The 20,355-nt window shown below is 38.1% G+C and overlaps 1 protein-coding gene across 1 annotated transcript in view; it reads left to right on the forward strand.

The window, feature by feature from the left end:
• The window catches only part of OCA2 (oculocutaneous albinism II), a 180,867-nt gene that overhangs the window by 22,099 nt on the left and 138,413 nt on the right, over positions 1-20,355 (forward strand). Inside the window, exons 4-8 of the mRNA XM_009331292.1 lie at positions 3,443-3,500; positions 4,425-4,497; positions 13,392-13,549; positions 14,672-14,754; positions 15,108-15,261. Coding sequence (XP_009329567.1) covers positions 3,443-3,500; positions 4,425-4,497; positions 13,392-13,549; positions 14,672-14,754; positions 15,108-15,261 — 526 coding nt within the window. The remainder of the gene's footprint in view (positions 1-3,442; positions 3,501-4,424; positions 4,498-13,391; positions 13,550-14,671; positions 14,755-15,107; positions 15,262-20,355) is intronic.

The raw sequence follows: 20,355 nt of genomic DNA on the forward strand, positions 1-20,355 counted from the left end.
ATTTATTTTCTGCAAATGAATAAAATAACACTCCATATTTAGGCCGTATCTTGCCATTGGTCATTTATAAATAAGCCCTGGTGAAATTGATTACAACCCCTACCTAATGATCAATAGCCCCCCACAAGCATCAGTCATAGCACCTATTCTAAATTTGTTAATAAATACCTTCTATATTGCTTTTAACATTTCTTTGAAACCATTTCTTAAAAGCCCCTTGGCTGATTTCACAGCTTTATTCTTCAGTGTTCTGTTGCTTTTATGAAATACTTCAATTAAAATATCTGTCTAACGCAGTCTTTCTGTAGTGGTTATAGTAGCTTTTCACATATACACAATGCAAAATCTAACTGAGCATTTTTCTATCTTTAAGTATATTAATATATTTCACTCTTTACCTCAAAGTAGTCTTTTACCTCATTTAGCCATGGAGGAAATTGAATCTGTTAATATATTAAAAGAAACCAATGTGATAAGAGCTTAAGTTCAAATTTTCTCAGGATATTTTTGCCTGGGATTTAGCTAGCAAACCCTTTCATCTTGAATACTAATTCCCTCTGCCCCTCGCAGAATTTCAACACTTTTTACTAGTTTGGTTTGGCCTCTGCTCTGCAGATTTCCATGGAGCCCAGCACTGCGTGTCCGCATCTCCATGTTGATCCGCAGAGCCTTTCCAATGAGATTTCCCAATCTGTACGTTGTCTTAGCTCATCACTTCACAATTGTTTTCCTCCTTTCATCGTGCATATGGTATTGTGTGGAGTGCCACTCTCCTGCACTGCTGCTGAACAAATGGAGCAGGAGAATTTCAATGGCTGCAATTAGTGCAATATGAGCAGATGTGAAAAAGTTTGGCAGGCATCTTTCTTCACGCTAGGTAGCTTTCCCTGGTATTTGACGGAACAAAGGCATCGAGCGGGAGCGTAGAATCCACATGTCCAGTACAGCGTAGGTTTATAATCTGGGAAGCAGAGCAGTTGCCTGGCAGAACTTCCCGTGTAATATTGTCATTGCTATAGTGCGGGTTGTACATATGGGGCCAGCTCCTTGGCTGCTGTAAATCAGCGTAACTCCGCTGAGATAATGAATGGAGCTAAACTGCCCGACACCACATGCAGATCAGACTAAAAATCATTTGGTTTAGAACAGGGGGTGAAAGCCTTCATAGATTTATACTTCATGCATTTCCAACTGAAGTCAAATAGGATTACGCTGGAGGCATATATCAGCGTGGGATTTGGCACCGGGTTTGTACTTGCATCGCTGTGCTAGATTAGCGCTGTAGGAAGAGACAGATTGCAAGCCACGGGTGAGTCACTGGCTGGTCACTTCTCAACTGTAAGCTGTTAAAAGTGCTGCTTCCCTAATACAAAATGCCATGAAAACAAACAGACGGGAGGAAAAGAACCTTCTAAATTCTACATTTTATAAAATAACCATTTCCAAAAGCTTTTTTATTATAACTTGCCAGCTCCTTTAGATGAGGTTCTGTTATTTACAGACAAGTGGTTATGAATTTATAAAGGCTTAATTAATGCTTTTTGATTTCTCTTATGTCTTAAAATCAAGTTATTGCTGTTTCTTGTTTCAATAATAATTTGAATTATTATTAGAAATGATGATTTGGTAAGTGCAAACAGAAAATATCAAGTACATTAAAACTAAACCAATCTAGACTGGGCTTTAATAATTCATAACATAACAGATTCTCAAAAATACTGAAATAGAACTGTAATGTAGAGATGGGGAGAATAGACAAGTAGGATAGAGGATACATGACTAAGCTGGCACTAGGTATTTTCCATAAATCACACAATACCAAAAGGAGTTATCAGTTGTGAGGTGCTGATAATGGCTTTTGTTGTCATTCCTCTCTTTTCAAGCCTTTATTATCCTCTTCCCCCTCTCTGCCACCTTGTTTTTCGTTAGAGCAGGGCTACCTGGCATTTCTGGAAGAAGCCACCGAGCTGGCTTCCCCTCTTCCTCTCCCTTCTCTAGGTTTTTATACTGTGCAAAGTTTGCGTAAAACCGCTACCACTTGTATTTCATAGGATATTGTAGCCCCTTTGTACCAGTTTGTGGCAACATATTTTTATTAGCTGCTGGTTTGTGTTGTTTTTTTTTTTTTTTTTTTTTTTCTGCCTGTTTGGAGAATTCTAAAGATGAAGAGATCTTTAGAAAATAATGTTTCTAAAAAATGGGTCTTCAGTCACTCATGCTGTTTTCAGTCAATGAACTTGATTTAGGGACTTATTTCCACTGTGATTAAAAATTATTTCTGACTCTTTTCAGACTACTCTGCTTTAATATTTTGTCCTATAGCACCTGTCAATGCAGCTATTCATTGCACTGTTCCCTTCTCAACTAATTATCCTAGTAAATTGAAATGTTTTCCTTCTTGCTTGTCATCAGGCTTAAATCAAACTTTACATTTGTTATTCTGTCAGAAAAGCAATGTTTGAGTGTTTACTTTTGAAAAAATGGAATAAGAACATCAATGCCTTCAATTAATGAAAAGATGTAATAAGGGCAAATCACCAAAAAGAGTTCTGTAAATTGAGACAACTGTGTACCATACTGACAGGCAGCAAGAAAATAATGTTAAGCGTTGCCTTTTAAGATAAGATAAAAAATAGTAACTTAAAAGTGCTAAATCTTAAGATTTCTTACTCGACAGCATGCATTTTCAACATCCACATTTAATTTAGAGTTATTCTTGCTTAACCCACTCAGTAGTAAGCTCTGACACTTCAGAAAATTTGATGGCATCAAATCTCCAGATGATCAGAACTGGGCATTCCTTCAAAGGGCGCAGATGTGCTATGGAAAAAAAAAATCTAATTTTGCTACCTGGTTTATCTAGCGATGCTCATGAAGTATATTTGGTTTAAAGAGGCACTATTAAAACCTGGAGATTCTTAAAGCTTGTTCTTGTCTTCAAACTGTCTTTTCCCAACACCTTTCAGGATGTGTATCAGAAGTCCAGTTTTGAGGAATTCATTCATGACACCACCCCTCTATGCAACAAGCTGTGCTTTCTGCTCAGCCATGCCACCTCCCTGCAGTGGCAATGCTCCTTTGCCTCCCTGGAAGAGACCAGGGTGAGCTGATGGGGCTCTGGCTCTGTCGAGGGCCGGCAGTAGCAGCAGAGAAGTGGCTTCAGGTCCCAGCACCAGCTCATGCTGCAGCCCGAGAGGTAAAACCTCCTTCCTGTGCAATGAGACCCGGCTGGCAGCAGACCTGGGGCAGGAGGCCCTTATAGTCACTGAGGCTTCCCAAGCCCCCGCTGACCCTGTGTAGTGGTGTCCATACTCTGATGCGGTATATTATCACCCGTAAGTGCTCACCGTGATGCTTCTGAAATATCAGAGCTATTAAGAGAACAGAAAAAAAAATTGTTTTAAACTAGCCATATAGTAAATACATGTTTCTTATGTTTCAGATGCTGTCTAAAATTCCTGAAAGTTTCAGGCCTTTTTATCTTTGTAGTTGTCTGCTCTGTAAGTATTGAATTAGCAACCCTCCCTCCCCTCCCCGTCCCAATTCCTTAAATTAGTTCAAAATGGGGTGTGATATTTGGTCTTAGCTAATCAAAAAATGTCTTGAGGGTGGGGGCAAGATGGCAAAAAGTGAAAATACTGTGCAGGGCCTTATGCCTAATCAGACTACTGTTTGGTGCGCTAGCCACCACCCTGGACAATGTGGTAGGGTAGGCAGCTGAGTTTGAGGAGGCAGCTTAAACTCAAATTTGTATGTCCTTAATGGTTGCTTGTAGAATGTGGGATGAGTCTTTAGATACTGGATATCACCTGGGGAATGTTCACAGGAAAAACTATGCCAGGGAGGATGCACCAGCTCCTCACAGTGTCACAGTGCTCTGTGGTGTGAAAGGCAGAAGGCCACGAGGAGGTAGGCAGCGCCCTACCGGGGCTGCCAGAGTGCTGCCCTCTGCTACCAAAATCTTCAAAATCAGCAAAATCTTAGACTGCAAGACTTGAGAAACATTTAAAAAAGTTGGAGTTTATCCTTTTAGCTGCTGTGAGGAATCCTTTTTTGGCTAGTGGGGCTTCTGTATCAGAGACAAAATAGATGACACGCTGTATTTCCTCAGATGTGGGTGTTGCTTTCCAGATAGATCCTATAGATCCTTAAGATTACAACCTTGTCCTAAGAGACACTTGGATAAAATACATTGAATATGTGACTTGGGCAGTAAGTTTACAGAAGGAATTTTAGTCACCCTTGTTAAGTATCCCAGGGCTGCTTTTCAGCTGTGTTAGAAACTTACTTGCAAATGCTGAAAGCAATCTTACAATTTAATGTACAGTTTGAAAGAGTCTTATTTAACTATTTGAGGTAGGCTTAGCAGGTATTTTTCAGTTTTTGTGTTATTAATGAAAGTTTGGGTTTTATCCTTGCCCTAGATTTTATTTGGCGTTTATCCAGATCAAGGTGTGTCCTGGCAGATGTTGGCTGTGTCACCTCTGGAAAGCTTCTGTATCCTTCTTTCACTGAAAAAAAAAACCCAAACCCCGGAACTGAAGTTTCATTGATAAACTGGTTGAATGGGTGGGTGTTTTCTGTCTTATATCCTGAGAGGATTGGGTGTCCTCACAACCTGGGCTGCGTGTAGACATGTCCTTTGATGCAGGCCACAGTCGTGCTCCCTAGCCAAGTCATACTGAATGGCACCTGTCTGGGGCGCCTTGTGGTGTCCATCCAGTCCTTGTGTCCAGTCTCTGCATGAAGCCAAAAGTGTGGAAGTGGGTTGCAGAGCCAGTGGGATCAAGGCCCAGCAAGTAGCTGGGACCATGGCTAGAACATGCACCTGGATGCAGCAACTGCACCCCAGGCCAGTTGTATACTGTCATCTGTAACATATTTGTAGTGTATACTTGGACCATGATGCTACCCAGTGAACTCCATCAAAAGCAGAAAATGAGAAGATTCACAGATATGTTTCCAGAACAGCATAGCCCAGCTGTATGTATGGCTTTGTGCATCTGTAGATATTTTTCAGTGGAGGTGCAGATTCCTTTACAAAATTTCCATGCAAAATTGCTCAACAGTGAATTTAAGTCCACAGATTGCTAAGAAACTGTTCAAAAGAGCAGGCAATAAATAACCCAAAATAAAAATGATTCGTCGCAGGTGAATGCAGACCTGAACATGAAAAGTCTTTGAGGGATGAGCATTCAGTTAGTAAATAAACAAAAACTTTTGTAAATAAATTACATCTCTTGTTCCCACTATATTTCTAGTTTAATCAGCCAGCTCCACAATCTGCTTGGCTCTTATTTCACTAGTGTTAGATTCACCTATAGATATATTTCACAAGCTCCTGGCAGGTGTCTTGTTTTGAAAAGGTGCAGCAGGATTTAATTTTTGAAATGCTGATTTTTTTTCTATTTAACTGGGCAGTTCCATAGCTTTGATCAGGGAGAGTTCATTTTAAATAGATTTGATTATTAGTATTCTTACTGTTGCCAATAATGACAAAATATACACACCAATTAGTAGGGTAAATGAGGAAGAAAAGGTTAGTGCTTGAGGACCATTTATAATTAAAAGTTGAGATTGCTTTTTGGAGGAAAGCAAGTGAACATTTAGTAGGACCAGTGACAATTTCAACTGTAAACTCCCATCGGTATCCTGTTCACATCAATATTTTTGTCCTCCTCGAAACTGTTGTTGAAAGCTCCTATATGTGTGTGGTCTCAAACAGCACCAGGCCAGTCATTACCCAGTCTGCCAAAGGAGGGTGTCCTGGCAGCAAGTCTTTGAGTTCAAGTTTTAGTCAACTGTCATAGCGTAACTTGAGGATTTGCTCTCTTTCCACAGATTTTGGGTTGGAACCATAGCTGCTGCATTGTACACATTGGTTCTGCAACGAGTTAGTTCTTTCACTTGTTTCAGGGAAGTGCTGGTGGGACTGGGATTTGAGTACAAACAAGTGTTCTCATAGTTCACATTTTACCTATCACGTCAGGATGCTTTGAGCCAAATAGCTGTCAGACAGTCAGAATATAGCATTCCCCTTTCTTACTTGACAAACCTGGAGCTGAAGCTTCTTAGTTTGTGTCATGTCTGTTGAAAACTGGACGTTCTGTCCCTGTGTTCCTACCTGAGGTCACTGAGCTGGGGAAAAATATGTGAGAGGTAAGCAATCCAGTAAAGCCATGCTTTGTTTTCAAGGTGACATGGTAATTCAAGCAGAAGGGTCAAGGAGAAAGATTGCATTTCTAAATGAATTTTGGAAAAGGCACAAGCAATTCTGAATGTCATCTCACCATTGCTGCCAGTCTTCATTTGCGCAGAAGTAAGCTCACATGGTTGTCCTCCACTTTGTCGTGTAGTGAAGAAAGTATTCACCTTTTTGGCTAGGCTTGGGTAACGTTAACCATTCACACAGCAGTGTTGGAGATGTGATTTATGCTGGCTGACAGACTGCGGTATTCCCAGTGGACATTAGGTGCTACTCTCTGAATGTCTACAAGAATTTCATGGTAGGCTGGCAGGTGTGCTGCAGTAGTCCTTGTCACAAAACCCTTAGAGGTTATTATATGAGACTGCTTTGGGTGGAAAATAAGTCTCTCAGCCCATATGATGCCAAATTATGCAAATGAACACTCTTTACCTCTTGCTTATGCCTCAAAAGCTGTTAAGAAGTGTTGAATGGGTACTAACCACTATATAACCTTCCCCCGTTCTTTCCTCTCATTTCTGTTTCTTTCCAGAAATGCCCATGCACATTGATGTGTCTGTTATGGATGTGTGCTCATGCATACAATGTGTCTGCATACACTAGAAAAATCAAAACAAAATTGAAATGTTTTTAAAATCCAAATTGAGTGATCCCCTTTGGACTTCATATCCTTTGTCATCCTGGTGTCACTTAGGTATTTGTGGTTTTTCTGTCACGCCCATCAGATCTCGGGCTTGCTCAGAGGCAGGACTTTCTGTCTCTGGTGCTGGGAGAGACCTGCATCAGCTGGCGTGGGGGTGACCTGCTTTTTCACATGATATTTCTTTAGCACTTTTCCACTTGCTGTAGTTGCCATTTGTTTATGTTTCTATACCGTTATCTCTTGTTTGGATTTACTCTAGCTGTTTTTCTTCCCATTATCTTCTTTTTTATTAGCCCACTTGTATGTCCCTTTGCTTTGTCCATCCCCATGAATACAAACCTGGCATGTAGCACTGAGGTGTGTTGGCTGCAGTTTCTGAAAACATCTTGCCTCCTGTGAATTAATAGAAGCTTTTTGAGTCTGTAAGGTTTATTTTTTTTTTTTTAATACTGATTTCCCTATTGGCACCAGATACAAATTCAGTGGTTTTAGATAGTTTTTCAAAATAGTGGTAATGTTGTTCCTTTTTGACAACACTTGGCATTTATTGGCTTATAAGTTCTAACAGTCAGCTCTCTAATACCAGAAAGAAGTAAGTTTATACTGAAGCCTGGCTAGAGGACCGTTTTCTGCAGGAAGCAAGATTCAATACCCTTATTGATGTAAGTGTGTGAAGCATTTTCAGGTGTTTTGCTCAAAGGCTGTATGTTAAGTGGGGACCCTCAATAATTAATAAGATGATGTGCCTTTGGAATGCGGATTATAAAAATTAAAGAAGAGATATAGAGTCTGAATAAATTCCAGCATTTCTTAGTTTAGTTACATGTACCTATTTTAAAACATGAACATTTTTATTTTCTGTAACTCTTTGGCCATTCAAACCTTCAGGTAACTTCCCTCTGTTAACTGGTTGACCAAAGAGTGAATGAGAAATATTCTTGTTCTTCTCCACAACTTACGGAAGTTTTCAGACTTGAAGAATCTTCTGAAATGCTAAATATACTCCATGTTCATTCCTTTGTTTCTAATAACTTCTGCCCTGATCTAAGCAAAATTTTAGATTTTTCTCCAGCAATAGGGAACAGACAGCTGGAACAGAACTGTGCACTAACTTTTTGAACTGAACTAGGCTTTATGAAATTAAAAAGTAATGGAGACTCATGGATGCTATTTAAGGAATTATGCAATCAAACTGTACGCTACCTCACTGTCATTTAAAGAAGTGTCTGTCTCCCTGATACAGTGCCTTCTTTTCTTTCACTGTACCTGATACAATTATTGCTATTTCTACACTTTTCAATAGTAGAAATATTTTCTTTTTACTAGAAAAGATAAATCTTCCAGCACATTTCTGCGCAATGGGTCTCACACCTACCTCATTGAACTGTGAATTTCCATCTTTACTCTGTCTCTGACAAGTGTTTCAGTAATAAACTCGTTTGCTTCCCTCTCAACCTCTGTACTTGTGCCAGTTCCTGTTATAGGTGAGGGAAAGTTAGATCAGTCTAGGTGAAGTAATTTCATTTTCCTTTTTCAGACTGATTGTCAGAACTTCCTTCTTTTGGTCCAGAAACCTGATAATAACTGGGGAGTGGACTGTGAATTCTTTCTGAGTCTGGCCAAGGATCTTGCATTTTTATAAATATATTTCAAAGCCTTTCAGTCCTGATCTGATTGTTTGCTTTAAAAGTTTGATATCTCCTCAATAAAATTTTTGGAGCAAGGGCTGACGTTTTGCAAGGTATATGTTTGCACAGCACCCAGTGTGAAGAGTTCCTTACTCACTTGCTCTTTACGTGCAAAACAGAACTTAATGAAAATACATCATCTCAAATCATGGCTGAATGGGTCTCCGGTCAGTCCAAATCAGACAAAACTAGAGATATCAAATTGACTAGTCAGCGGCCATTTTCACTCACTTACCTCCCTCCTCAGTAGCTCTGAGAGATTTCATCACATCCAGTCCAGGATTAAGATCTCAAATTCAGAAAGTAGAAGATGTATCTCAATACCAATAATATGTTGAAGTGTACATCATAAGCTAGATTTCTCATTTCATTTAGATTCAGTGGAACTATTTAGAACAATTCCACATATTGAAGTTGATGCGGAGGCTCTAGACTGAGCAGACATAAGATGGGTAAATGTACTGACCTTATTATCAAATTCTTTGCTGATGTTACATGAGTTTGAATGATTGGTGCAACTTTGTTAATCATGGAGCAAAAAAAGGTCACTAGAAAAACTTGTAATCATGCCATGACCATCAGTGACACTGAAATCACCTTTCCCACTCCCTGAACCAGACATATATGTAGAAAGAAAGACTGTGAGGCAAAGAATATAGTCAGATTTTAGCAGATTTTTCAGCTTCTATGGAGGTCCTAAAAATGGGTTCTTCTCTCAGGGAGCATAAATTAACTTAATGAATGAAACAGCCTCTCTAATCCCTTTAGTTCTTTTCCCCCCTTTGATTTTTTTTTAATTTTGTAATGCTAGTTCTCTACTGTCAGACACTCCTCTGTCATTTTTTCTTGCAGAACACATTTAAAAATCATTTATGTTTCTTGATGCTGTTGGAAACGTACTAAGCATTTTGGCCTGCAGGCAATGTTCAAGCTGCTAAGTAGATGGATGAAGACCAGGACCATGTGCAGAGGCAGGCAAAGAAGCAGAATCTCAAGGCATCATTGAGAAAATGCTGTAGAAAAGAGAGTTTACTAAGGACTCACAAAACTTCTAGAACTGATGGAGCACAGAGAGAAAGGATGGATCCAATGTAGACAAAAATGGAAACAGATTGCTGACACTCCAGAAAGGGAAAAAAAAAGTTATGGAGCATTCTTCAGATGGGGAAACCAGTAGGTATAGAAAAGCATGTGGTTCAACTTGGTATATGTGGGGGGATGATGTAAAAACAACCTCAAAAACTACTAACAGGGATAGGACATCAAAAGAGAAAACTACAAAGAGTGATGCAGAAATAACCCCAGTTAAGGACAACATGTAAAAATAGACGCTAAGACCCAGGCAAAATGCCTTGTTTAAAATGGTAGTATCCTAGAGAATCTAGCATGAGTGACCTGGTCATAAATCAAGATCAATAGTATATAAGCATCTCAGAAACTTGGTGAAAAATAATCAATAGACATAGTATTCTCAAAGTATGTTTTACAGTAGGCAGAGCGATACAAGTAGATGTTAAAGAAAGCATAAAGTCAGCCATCTGCATGCAAATGTAACAGAGAATCTCTGTCAATCGTGGCTTTTCAGCTGGCTCTGTACATACTGAATTAATGTCATGATGGAGGGTAGAGCAAGGGCTCAGTATTTAGGGAGTGACTCATCTCAGCTACACCTGAGTTAGTCATCCTAGGCTCTCTTTATAGTTAATAGAGAGAACTGATGCTTCGCATGAGCAATTCCTCTCATCTTTGTGTGGTGGTCTAAAATGACGCAATGAGTTCCATCTTAAAAGCACCCTCTTTTCACCGATTTTAAGGGAGTAACTGACTCAGATGTAGATGTCCACAGTACCGAAGTATAAACTGTGGTGAATGAATACCAATTGAAACTTTTAACCACTGCATCCCATTCCATCATGTTGTCTACACAAGCTACAAAAAAGTAAAGTGACATGAGGTGACTCTTGCACGCCCTTCAATACCTTCTAGGAGCAGCTAGTCAGAAAACCGAGAGCAGAAAAAACAGCTCTTGGTTTAGCTCTGAGCAGTGGACCCAATCTGGTGCCAGACGTAAGTACAGCCAGCACTGTGTAATGGTGCACAAAGCATACACAAACCCAAATCCCTTGACAGGATAATTCACAGCAATAATATATTTTCAAGAATGGAACTACATAAAAATGAGGCAGCTTAGCTGAAGTGAAATAAAAAATAACAGCTCTGGCTGTAAACCTTGTCAGGGAGATTTTTTTTTGCTTTAAAGGCACACACTGGAGGCCATATTACAAAAAAAGTTCAGAAAAGACAAAAAGTCCCAGCATGGTTAAGTTTCAGATAAAAGAGGATATTAGAAGTAAAAAGATAGTTTTCCCAAAAGTTAGTCACATCTCAATGATTAAAATATAAAGGAAATCACATTCTAGCAATTTAAGGGAAATATAAAACCAAAATAAGGCAGAACAAAAATATTCTGAAGAGCAACTTGATAAAAAAAATCGTATTTTGATTCATATAAGCATGGCTGAAGTTTTCTCCTGGTTTATTTTGATTCTGCCTTTCATAAAGGCTGTGATCTGATGCAGTCTAACGAGGGAATTATGACAAGAGTCTCTAAATATTGTTTGGAGAAAGATAACTCTGATGGGATTTCAGATCCTCAATGCAGACTGGTGAATGATGTTCAGTAGTTTCACTTGCAATCAAAGGAGAACCTGTTTTGCTAGGGCTCTTTCTGATGGTTTTATAAATGCACAGAAAGGAATGGAAAAACTCCTTAAGTATCCTCACATTTATAGGAAAAGAAGGAAGGAACCACTCTTGAAAATAAGGTTTAATCTTTTCCCCCTTTAATTTTAAGCATCCTTTATAACGGCTTCCTGAACGTGTCATCTAGGTAATTACAGGATTTATTTTAAAAGTATTGCTTAAAAGGAAGCTGCCATAATTATATGCACCTGAAGCTTTTCAAGACATAAATTACTGGCTACACTCCTAATAAAAGGCAGACTGTCAAGAGGTGTCCCAAACCATTGGGTTAATGACTTCAGGTCAACAGGCCTCTTAGAAGGTATAATTAATGTCTCCAGTTAAAGGTATAGCTATAGTTCCAGTTGAGACTAATATTATGTATTAATTAGGACACAGAAAAACTGTGATGCCAAATCACACTTAAAACCTTCAGAACCAGAAGAGAACTGTTGTAATTTGTATTTACATTTGCTAAGGGCTGTGTGTGTAAATTCTCCTGACTGGAGCTGGTCCCCTGCATCTGAGGTTATTTTTTTATCCTTTCCTGTGTGATTCCTTTAAGGAAATAGATGCCTGGGAGGTTCATTCTTAATGAACGGCATGTGAGTGACACTGGTGGTGATTGCTCTGCTTGCTGTGCTAAGCAGGGTGACATTTATATTACTTTGCAACGCATTGGCTGCTCACCTGCTACTAGATCTGCTAGGGTCTTTTTTGGGTTAGTGTGAGAGATATCTCTTTTCTACATCCAGTTCTCCTGCTAGGAATGTGGGCAGATGCAACAACTCTTCTGAAGATGAAGGACCCCTGTATAACGTCACAAAGCTTTCCCCATTAGAGACTGGTCTACCACAGATGGCCTTACTGGGGCTCACTGGGAAGAAGGGCACAGCGCTGCCCTGAGCCCCCTCTAACTATACATGTTTTTTCTTCTCCTGTTAAAATCTCTGAGTTCTGTGGGCAACAAAATGTCTTTCTGAGAAAATTCTTCTGGTAGGTATATGATCTTGTACATTTTTTTGCAACAGATTCACTCTTTGTAGTATGCTCAATTAAATGTCAGATGTTAAAACCATTAAGATACTCAAGCATGTGATTAAGTCACATGATTTCAACAGAACATATATGTGTAAAATCAAGTCTCTTCTTTTGCCTTCCTAGGATTTTTTTTTTTTTTGTTGGTGATGCCTTAGCTTTCTATCTGGTCACAGGTAGGAGCAAACCAATGACAATATCACTCTATTATATTAACAAACGGACTGTGAAATGTTTAAAAGCTCAGGCTTTCCCCCTTCCTCAAACCCACAGGGATGCTTCTTTCTCAACCATGCCAGAAGTGGACTATCACAATACAAAGTTTAAATAGTCCTAGATGTATTGGGACTAATAGAGCCAGACTTCCAATGGATTTGTGGATCATGGTTGGCTGATTTCTCAATTATATTAGACTAGGAATGTTGTTTGACAGCATCTCGTGCTAGATATCCAAGAGAGAAAGAAAGAAAAAGTAGACGAGGGAGCTGGAGGAGAAAGAGTCTGTGAGTACTCCAACTGAAAGGAGCTTGAAAATATGTCTTTCAAAAGTTTGAAAAATTGTGAGTAAAATTTTGACCAAAAAGCAAATCCTCTGGCATGACTAGGATGTTGATTCTGGTTTAGTTTTCCCCGTGGTTGGAGCTTCCACAGTGTATTCCCCAGTACAAATTCTGTGATGTTGAAATTGCTGAGCTAATGATGCAGTCTTTCATCTAGTACAAGCATTTAAAGAACCTTACTTCTCTGTCTCTCTGTGTATTTCCGTATGCTATTTTGGAGCTTTGGTACATCTACAGTGTCAGCTGGAAGCAGTGGTGATCTCAAAAGTCACTAGGAAGGGACAGATGTATTTGTTCTGAACCCGTAACTCCTGTATCCTTAGGAAACCTGGCCAAAACAGTACTACTTGGTGAGGAAGTAGACATCTATTTTGTTCTTTTTATAGTTTCTTAAGCATTTTAGCTGAAGAATGTGTTTTTCAATATAAATTGACTAATCTATATTTTTTTCTGGAATTTGTACAGCCTATACTCATTTTTACTGGAAACTTACACCTTAACAACTTTATTAACAGCTATGAATCTGACTGATTTTCATGATTCTGCTCTGTTGAAGTTAGACATAGGAGGCCCATTTGTAGCAGATGTAGCTGATCAGCAAACAGAGGAATACATTGTAGTACAAATCAGCCAGACTGAAGACACTGGATCAAGGAGGAGACGCCAGCAACAGGTGATGGTCTTTAAATTTTCTTTCACTTTCTCTGAGATGTGTTTTATCACTTATATTTCCATCACCGTTGTGTGGATTAAGTGGTCGCGCTTTTCCCTGCTGTGAAGTGTGTTAACATCAGCATTAGAAAACTTACTCTAATAAGAGTAAAGTTACATTTTCTTTTGTCTTTGTAAGACTTCCTTTAGCTTCCTATATTAAAATTTTGTAAAACTTATGCCCCTTGACTGACACTTAGCATGGAAATTCTCGTGTTTAAAATTGGTAACATTTCAAAAGTTGTCTTAGAAGGAAGAAACAAGCGCAAAGTGCCTTTTTGCACTCACTGAAATACATTTTCACATTTTGCTGCAAATTATTTTCTCAAACATGTATCACATTTATTGGCTTTATTTCTCTTAAGGCTTTCTCATTGTTGATGTTATTTGTAACAAGTTCCTGCTGCTCTCTCCCAGAGAACTCGGTGAAGGAGGATCTTTTACAGCCTGTCATTGTATATCACTGAAAAATAAAAATAAGCTTTATCATTTAATAAATAGCATTGACATACGAACAACTGCCTCTCATTCCGTATACGTGACAGGATGGCCTGCCTCTACCAGTGACAGCACAGCTGAACAATGCCATCAGTATTCCTGCTTTTTGCTAGAAGATCAGCAAACAAGAATTTTGTTTACTGAAATTCTACCATGTTCTCTTCATAATGTCTGGGGGTATGACGCTGCTCCTGGGCCTTTCATTGTCTGTACCTCATGTGTGTTATTGTTCTTCCTAGGCAGTCTTTGGGAGTGAACCATATTGTTGTCTCTGAGCCTAGCTGCCCGAGGTGCTCCTTATAGTCAGTGCAAAGTGTGATTTGGCATCCCCTCTCTGGAGCACCTCCTGGAGGTGTGTCTCACTTCATTGGATGAGTGAGGGAGTGAGGATGAGTTTGCTCCAACCTGAGCGCCTGTAACATACCTGATCAGGTGGAATTAATTTAGGCTGGTGTGTGTTATGCTCTGCCACAAAAAATTCTCCTAAATGGACAGGAGAGAGAACAAAGAGGAATAAAACCCTAGATCAGAGACATATCACTTTCACTGACTCTTATTAATATTACCAAATGTGACTCTCTTGCAGGTAGTATACAACTGGTCTCTACCCTTAAGTTCAAGAAGAAATCAACAAATCATCACAACGAGAACCTTTCAGATACCAAACAGGTTGGCTAAGAGACTGAGAAATGATCCATTGAAGTAGTAGTTTACATAGACTTGATTATGAAGGAATAGGTAATGTTCTAAAAATAATCTATCACTGCCTGTTTCAGAGGGGCAGGAAAGGATGACTTCTTGTTGCTTTTTAAATGGATTTACAAGGCTGGTTTGTACTTGTGTTACTTTCCAAACAATGCTATTTAGAGGGATAGAGTGAAAATGTTTGAAGAGCTGCCTGTAATTGTAAAGTTATAACACATATACATATATTTATAGGTACTCAATATAAAATTAATGCATAAATAAAACTAATGGTATTTCATTCCAGAAATAAACAAAACTTCACTTTCTTTCACCAGAGGCACCATCTTCGTAAACATTCAAGCTTTCCTACAGGAGCCTGGAAGTGTTCCTCTCTCCATGAAGCATCAATACCTTCATGCGAACATAGAGGCACAAGTAACAATTGCGTCCATCATCTTAGTAGGTGTCTACGTGCTGATCATACTGGAAGTAAGCCACTTTTGTACTTTGATTTCATTTTTACCCTACATTGTAAATAGAGTATAAGGAAGGGTTTCATTCTTGGGCTTTAATATACTTTTAAAATGTGCATATGAATCCTTGCTGTACCATCAGTGTTGCTAATGGCGTGAATATGATACGTGTGAGGAAATTGTTCTGAATTGTAACTGATTTTGGCAAGTTATATTAACATTACAGTGATCTTGTGTATTTTTCTATTAGGACCTATTAGTGTTTTAGTATTTTAGCAGGTTTATAGTTTGGCTGTGAGAGTGAAAATAAGTCTGGGTTATAAAAGGTGCGGAAAATCTGTTTTTAAGTTAATCATTTTTTAAGATAAGGTAAAAGAAAAAAAGGCTTTGGTTATTCCCCTCTCTAAGGCACTTCAAACTATGAATTTAGTGTACTTTTAAAAGGTTAAACTGAGCACACTTTTTTAATGAGTGACATTTAGAAATTCTTTTACTGTATTATTTAAAGAGGAAATGGAGTCTGAGTTAACATCAAGGGACAGGGAAATTTAAACTTATATTGCAACATCATTCCAAAGCTTTGAGGTACCAAACCCGATGAAAATGCATTGCATCAGCACTAAGGATGGAAAACATGTTAGAAACAGCACAGGGCTCCAACTGACTTCTTTGAACTGAAAACACTTACTGTCTGATTATCTTGAAATGAAGAACAGATATAGGGGGGGAACTTTTTTTTTATTTATGTGAGCATCCACACTGTCAATAAGTTCTCCAAGTTGAATCACACCTGATTTACACTAGTATGAAACAGAGAAGTGAATCAAATCAAATCTACAGGTGCTCCATAGTAAATATGTCCAGCAAGCTCATTTTTCTTCCACATCCCTTGTGTGTTTTACGCTTTTCATCCTGTTACCTGTTGAAATGGCAAGATAGTTGAACACCTTCTAATCAAATATCAGTAATGGATGCACACAACACGGCAGATGCGTTAGATATTTAGATTATGTAGTTCAGCAATGGTGACTTATTTATGAAGGTAAAAATGCCTCTATGTACTATAATATTAAGTGTGGAGGGGCATTGGACTAGATTTTACTATAAACTTATGTAGGCATGCAGCACAGCACCAAAATAATCTTAATAATTTTAATTGCAGCTTTTCTTTTCAAAAGACCCCAACTATACAACCATTTAGCAATTGCAAAACCATCAGGTTTTTAATGTATGTAAAGGGTGGTTTCATGTTTGCATCCTAGAAAGCTACTTTGGAACAATTCATGTGTAAAAGGAAATAAAGGCTTGAAACTAAAAAGCAAAGCCAAGGAAAGCATGCATTTTTCCTGTTGTTTCTAAGAAAAAGCTTTAAAACAACTCATTAGCTTATTGCTTCTGTGAAAAGATCAAGGAAAAATTTCTGTTGCTGGCAGAAAAATTATTTCTGCAAATTCAAAGATAGAAATAGATACTCATAAGTAAACTTTTTTTTAATTTTAAAATGTGGAAAGTCATCCATTGGCATCATGATGTTAGCTGTTTTCTCCATAACATCTGTAGGAATGACAAATGCTACAACCAGAGTAAATTTTAAACTAGAAATATATAAGCTGGAAATAACTATCATAGAGACAAAACTTGATGGTTGTTTGGTTTCCTCATGGATCTCTTGCAAGAGATGGACATTAATGTTGTTAGAATATGTAATAGTGGCTTACCTTATATTCAGTATTTATAACTTTAGTGCCTGAAGTCCTGCTTTCTCAACACACTGTACGCTATTCCATTACCAGTTATCACTGTTAGAGAAATCAATTGGTGCTGCTGCAGGAGTGATCTCTCATGGATTTTCATTTTCAGCATTGCTGCTCCCCATCTTTTATCAGTCTTTATTAGTTTCCTGTGTTTTATTCATTATCATTGAAAATAGAGGTTCAACTTCAGACAGTGTGGACACCCAAACAAGTTTTAGAGCTATATTTTCACATATTTTCTTATAACGGTGAAGAGGAAGCATTTTATCTGTTACAACTCACAAAAGCCACCTGAAGGCGTGCCTCTTGCTCCTCCTGCACAGCCCTTTTCCCCAAACATGAATCGTAGCTCTTGTGCCCACAATCTCCTCGACCTCACTGTCCTCATCTTTTAATCCTTCCTTCCCCTTCTCCCCTTGCCCTTTGCTACCTTAGTCACCAGGGAGCGTGCAGGAGAACAGGCTGCAAGAGCTTCTGCCTCCTGCAGATACAGATGATGGGAAAAGCTGATGAAGGAAGAGGTTCCAGTTGGAAAATGAAGTGCATTTACTGTAAACAGTCATCTTCTCAAAGTTGCGCCACTGTAAAGATACAGGGTAAATTCTGCTTTGAGGCAGCTGTTTGCCTCTATGTTGGCATCCAATTTCTAGGAGGTCAATGTATGTCAAGTACCAGTCCTTGTCAGTGGAGAAGACTTACTGTCTCAGGATGTGCTGTTCTTCAGAAAACACGTTAAGCTGTTGAACATCATTTCTTCAGACATTTATTTTAAGTGTTGTTTCTTTTGAAACTGATTATGTGTTACGTATTCATAAAATACAAATATGTTTCTGGTAAAAGAAGATGCCTCTTTTTCCTCTTTAATTTCTAATGATTTCTTTTTTTTATGCTTACAACAAACATGAATGTTTTCTTACTTCACAATCCTACTCTGCCCCTTGAAATTTTGTTATATTGCTTTTAACTCTCTTTAGCTGGACATCTCTTAGTTACATTCTCTGTTTGAAATCTGTGCATTTTTTTCTTTTTTTCCCCATGTAATAATCCTTTCCTTCAGTAACTAGACATTCATTCTCTTGAAATTTATTTTTCTTCAAATATCGATCAGTTCCCTCTTTGCATTTCAGTCTTCTGTTCCCTCCCCTTCTCCCAGAGGAGAAAGGAGAAAAAAATTCTGCTTCTTGTGGTATTTTTGAATTAATCTATTCTATACTATTTTATAGACTTGTTGAAAACAGTGAAGTATTTCATTTTGTTCTTGGAAGCCTATACTGCACAGGAAATTAAAACAAGTGCATGTTAGAAAAAAAAACCAAAACAGTTTGCCAGGTTTACCTTTGTTGATCTCAGCTCTACCGTCTGACCCTTCAGGTGTACTGAGGAACATAGGAAAGATGGGCTATAAGTATGTTTTCACGTTGGTCTACAGGGACATCTGGTGTAAAGTGCTGATGTGGAGTTCTACGCTGATGTTGCTGTACTAAATTAGTTCACAATGTATTTCAAGATAGGCTCTTCCTAGTTTTGATCCTCGAAATGTGTAGCTTCTTTTGATTGAGAACTTGAAAAAAAATTCAAATAAAAAAATCTTAGAAAAATTAATTTTTACGCTTTTCTGCTCCAAATGTCTTTGTTCTTTCAGCTGAGTGTGTTTTGTCTTTTGCCTTCTTTGATTTCCATTCTTTTTCCAGCAAAACCTTTTTCTATGTATATAACTAAAGTGACTATTTACACCCCATTCACTCCGATTCAATAAGCAGTGGTGTATGATTGTTTCTGGTGGTACAGCATAGTCAAGGAAAAGTCGTGTGGATAAAATCTCAGTTTCCTCTTTGCAACACAGTAAGATACCTTTGATTTCTCCCCGTTTACCTGTATTTGTATACACAGAGAATGGGATAATACACTGCTTACCCTGAAAAGAAATCTATCTGCCTATCTATATCTTAAAATATCTGTTAATATTATAAAGTTTTATTGGTATTTAGCAAACGTTCTTCACTTGATAAAGCTCTTATTAGTAATTATTAACTGCATATTTGCAGCTATGTTGGAGCTGCATTAATTAGAAATATATAAGGAGGAATGTTAAACATTTATTAATAAAGGACAGAGCTCATTAATTTGAATGAATTATTGTGTGCACTTGTCCAATATTTTCCTTTAATAATATATTTGTTTTGTGCTGTGGGTTAAAATGGAGTATTAGCTGTTTATGATACTTAAATGAGCCAGCAGAAACAAATATGCAGGTAATGGCCTTTTTAAAGCTATTTTATAAAACATTTTATTTAGTCAGGAGAAAAGGCAGGATAACAGTCATTTTATTAAATTAAAAAAAAAAAAGAAGAAATACCAATAGCACATCAAATGGCAGAAAAGTGATACCAGCAAGTATCAGAAATTCTGTGAGAGCCTCCATAGGGCTTGTTTTATCACAGGAGCGATCATTCAGTTTCATATTCTGTCTTGTAGGTAGCCCTAAGAAAGATCTTGCCAGGATCTTTCAAATGGCATTTTAATGATGTGACATCTTGAATAATATTTCCATGTCTGTGTTTCTCCTTAAAACACAAATATGTGAAAGTGCAAGATCTGGCCTTAAAAGCTCTACCTTCTTACTAGCAGGAAGTATGGGCTTGTAATCAACAATTTTTATTACTTTAATGGAAATGGAGAGTGTCAGTTTCTCTCCATATTACTTTATTATTAACTATCTTAAATTATGAATAAACATCCCCTAAGCTTAATTTCTTTAACTCAAAGCAGAGTGATTTTTAATAGCATCTAACCAGCAGAAATTAGCTGCAGGCAGCAAAACTTTTATGTGGTTCAGTCTGACGATTTTTCTAGCGTTATGGGCTGGTTGAACCAGTGTTTCCTCACAGGAAGCATTTTTACAAATGAAATAAGATGTTTGTTATTACTGCTGTCTACGCTCACACAGTCCAGTTTTTGCTTATTTCCAGTAATGAGGCTATTTATTTGCACATGGCAAATTATACTTCAGAGAGGGAATAGGAAAACAGAAGAAATATTCACTGGTATATGAAACATAATACTAAGTGATGGCAATAGGCTAATCTTAAAGGAGAATGTTTCCGATGAGGAAAGTCACAGAAACTAGCGATCAGCATACTCAGCATGGTTTCTCACTCCCCATCCATTCTCATATTGACCTGTCTTTAAATATAGACAGAGAAGAGTGTGGATTAGAGTGTTCCTACCTCCACATATGACCTACCAAAAGATTGGTAGCAAAGGAACAGAAGAAAATCCATAGCCTTTATTGGAAAAGACGGTGTAAAAAAGAAAATTGTAGATGCTGCTGTGCCTGGCCTTTGTGGGAGACAATA

This window comes from Pygoscelis adeliae, unplaced genomic scaffold (assembly GCF_000699105.1).
Source record: "Pygoscelis adeliae isolate BGI_AS28 unplaced genomic scaffold, ASM69910v1 Scaffold149, whole genome shotgun sequence".
Taxonomy (NCBI): Eukaryota; Metazoa; Chordata; class Aves; order Sphenisciformes; family Spheniscidae; genus Pygoscelis; species Pygoscelis adeliae.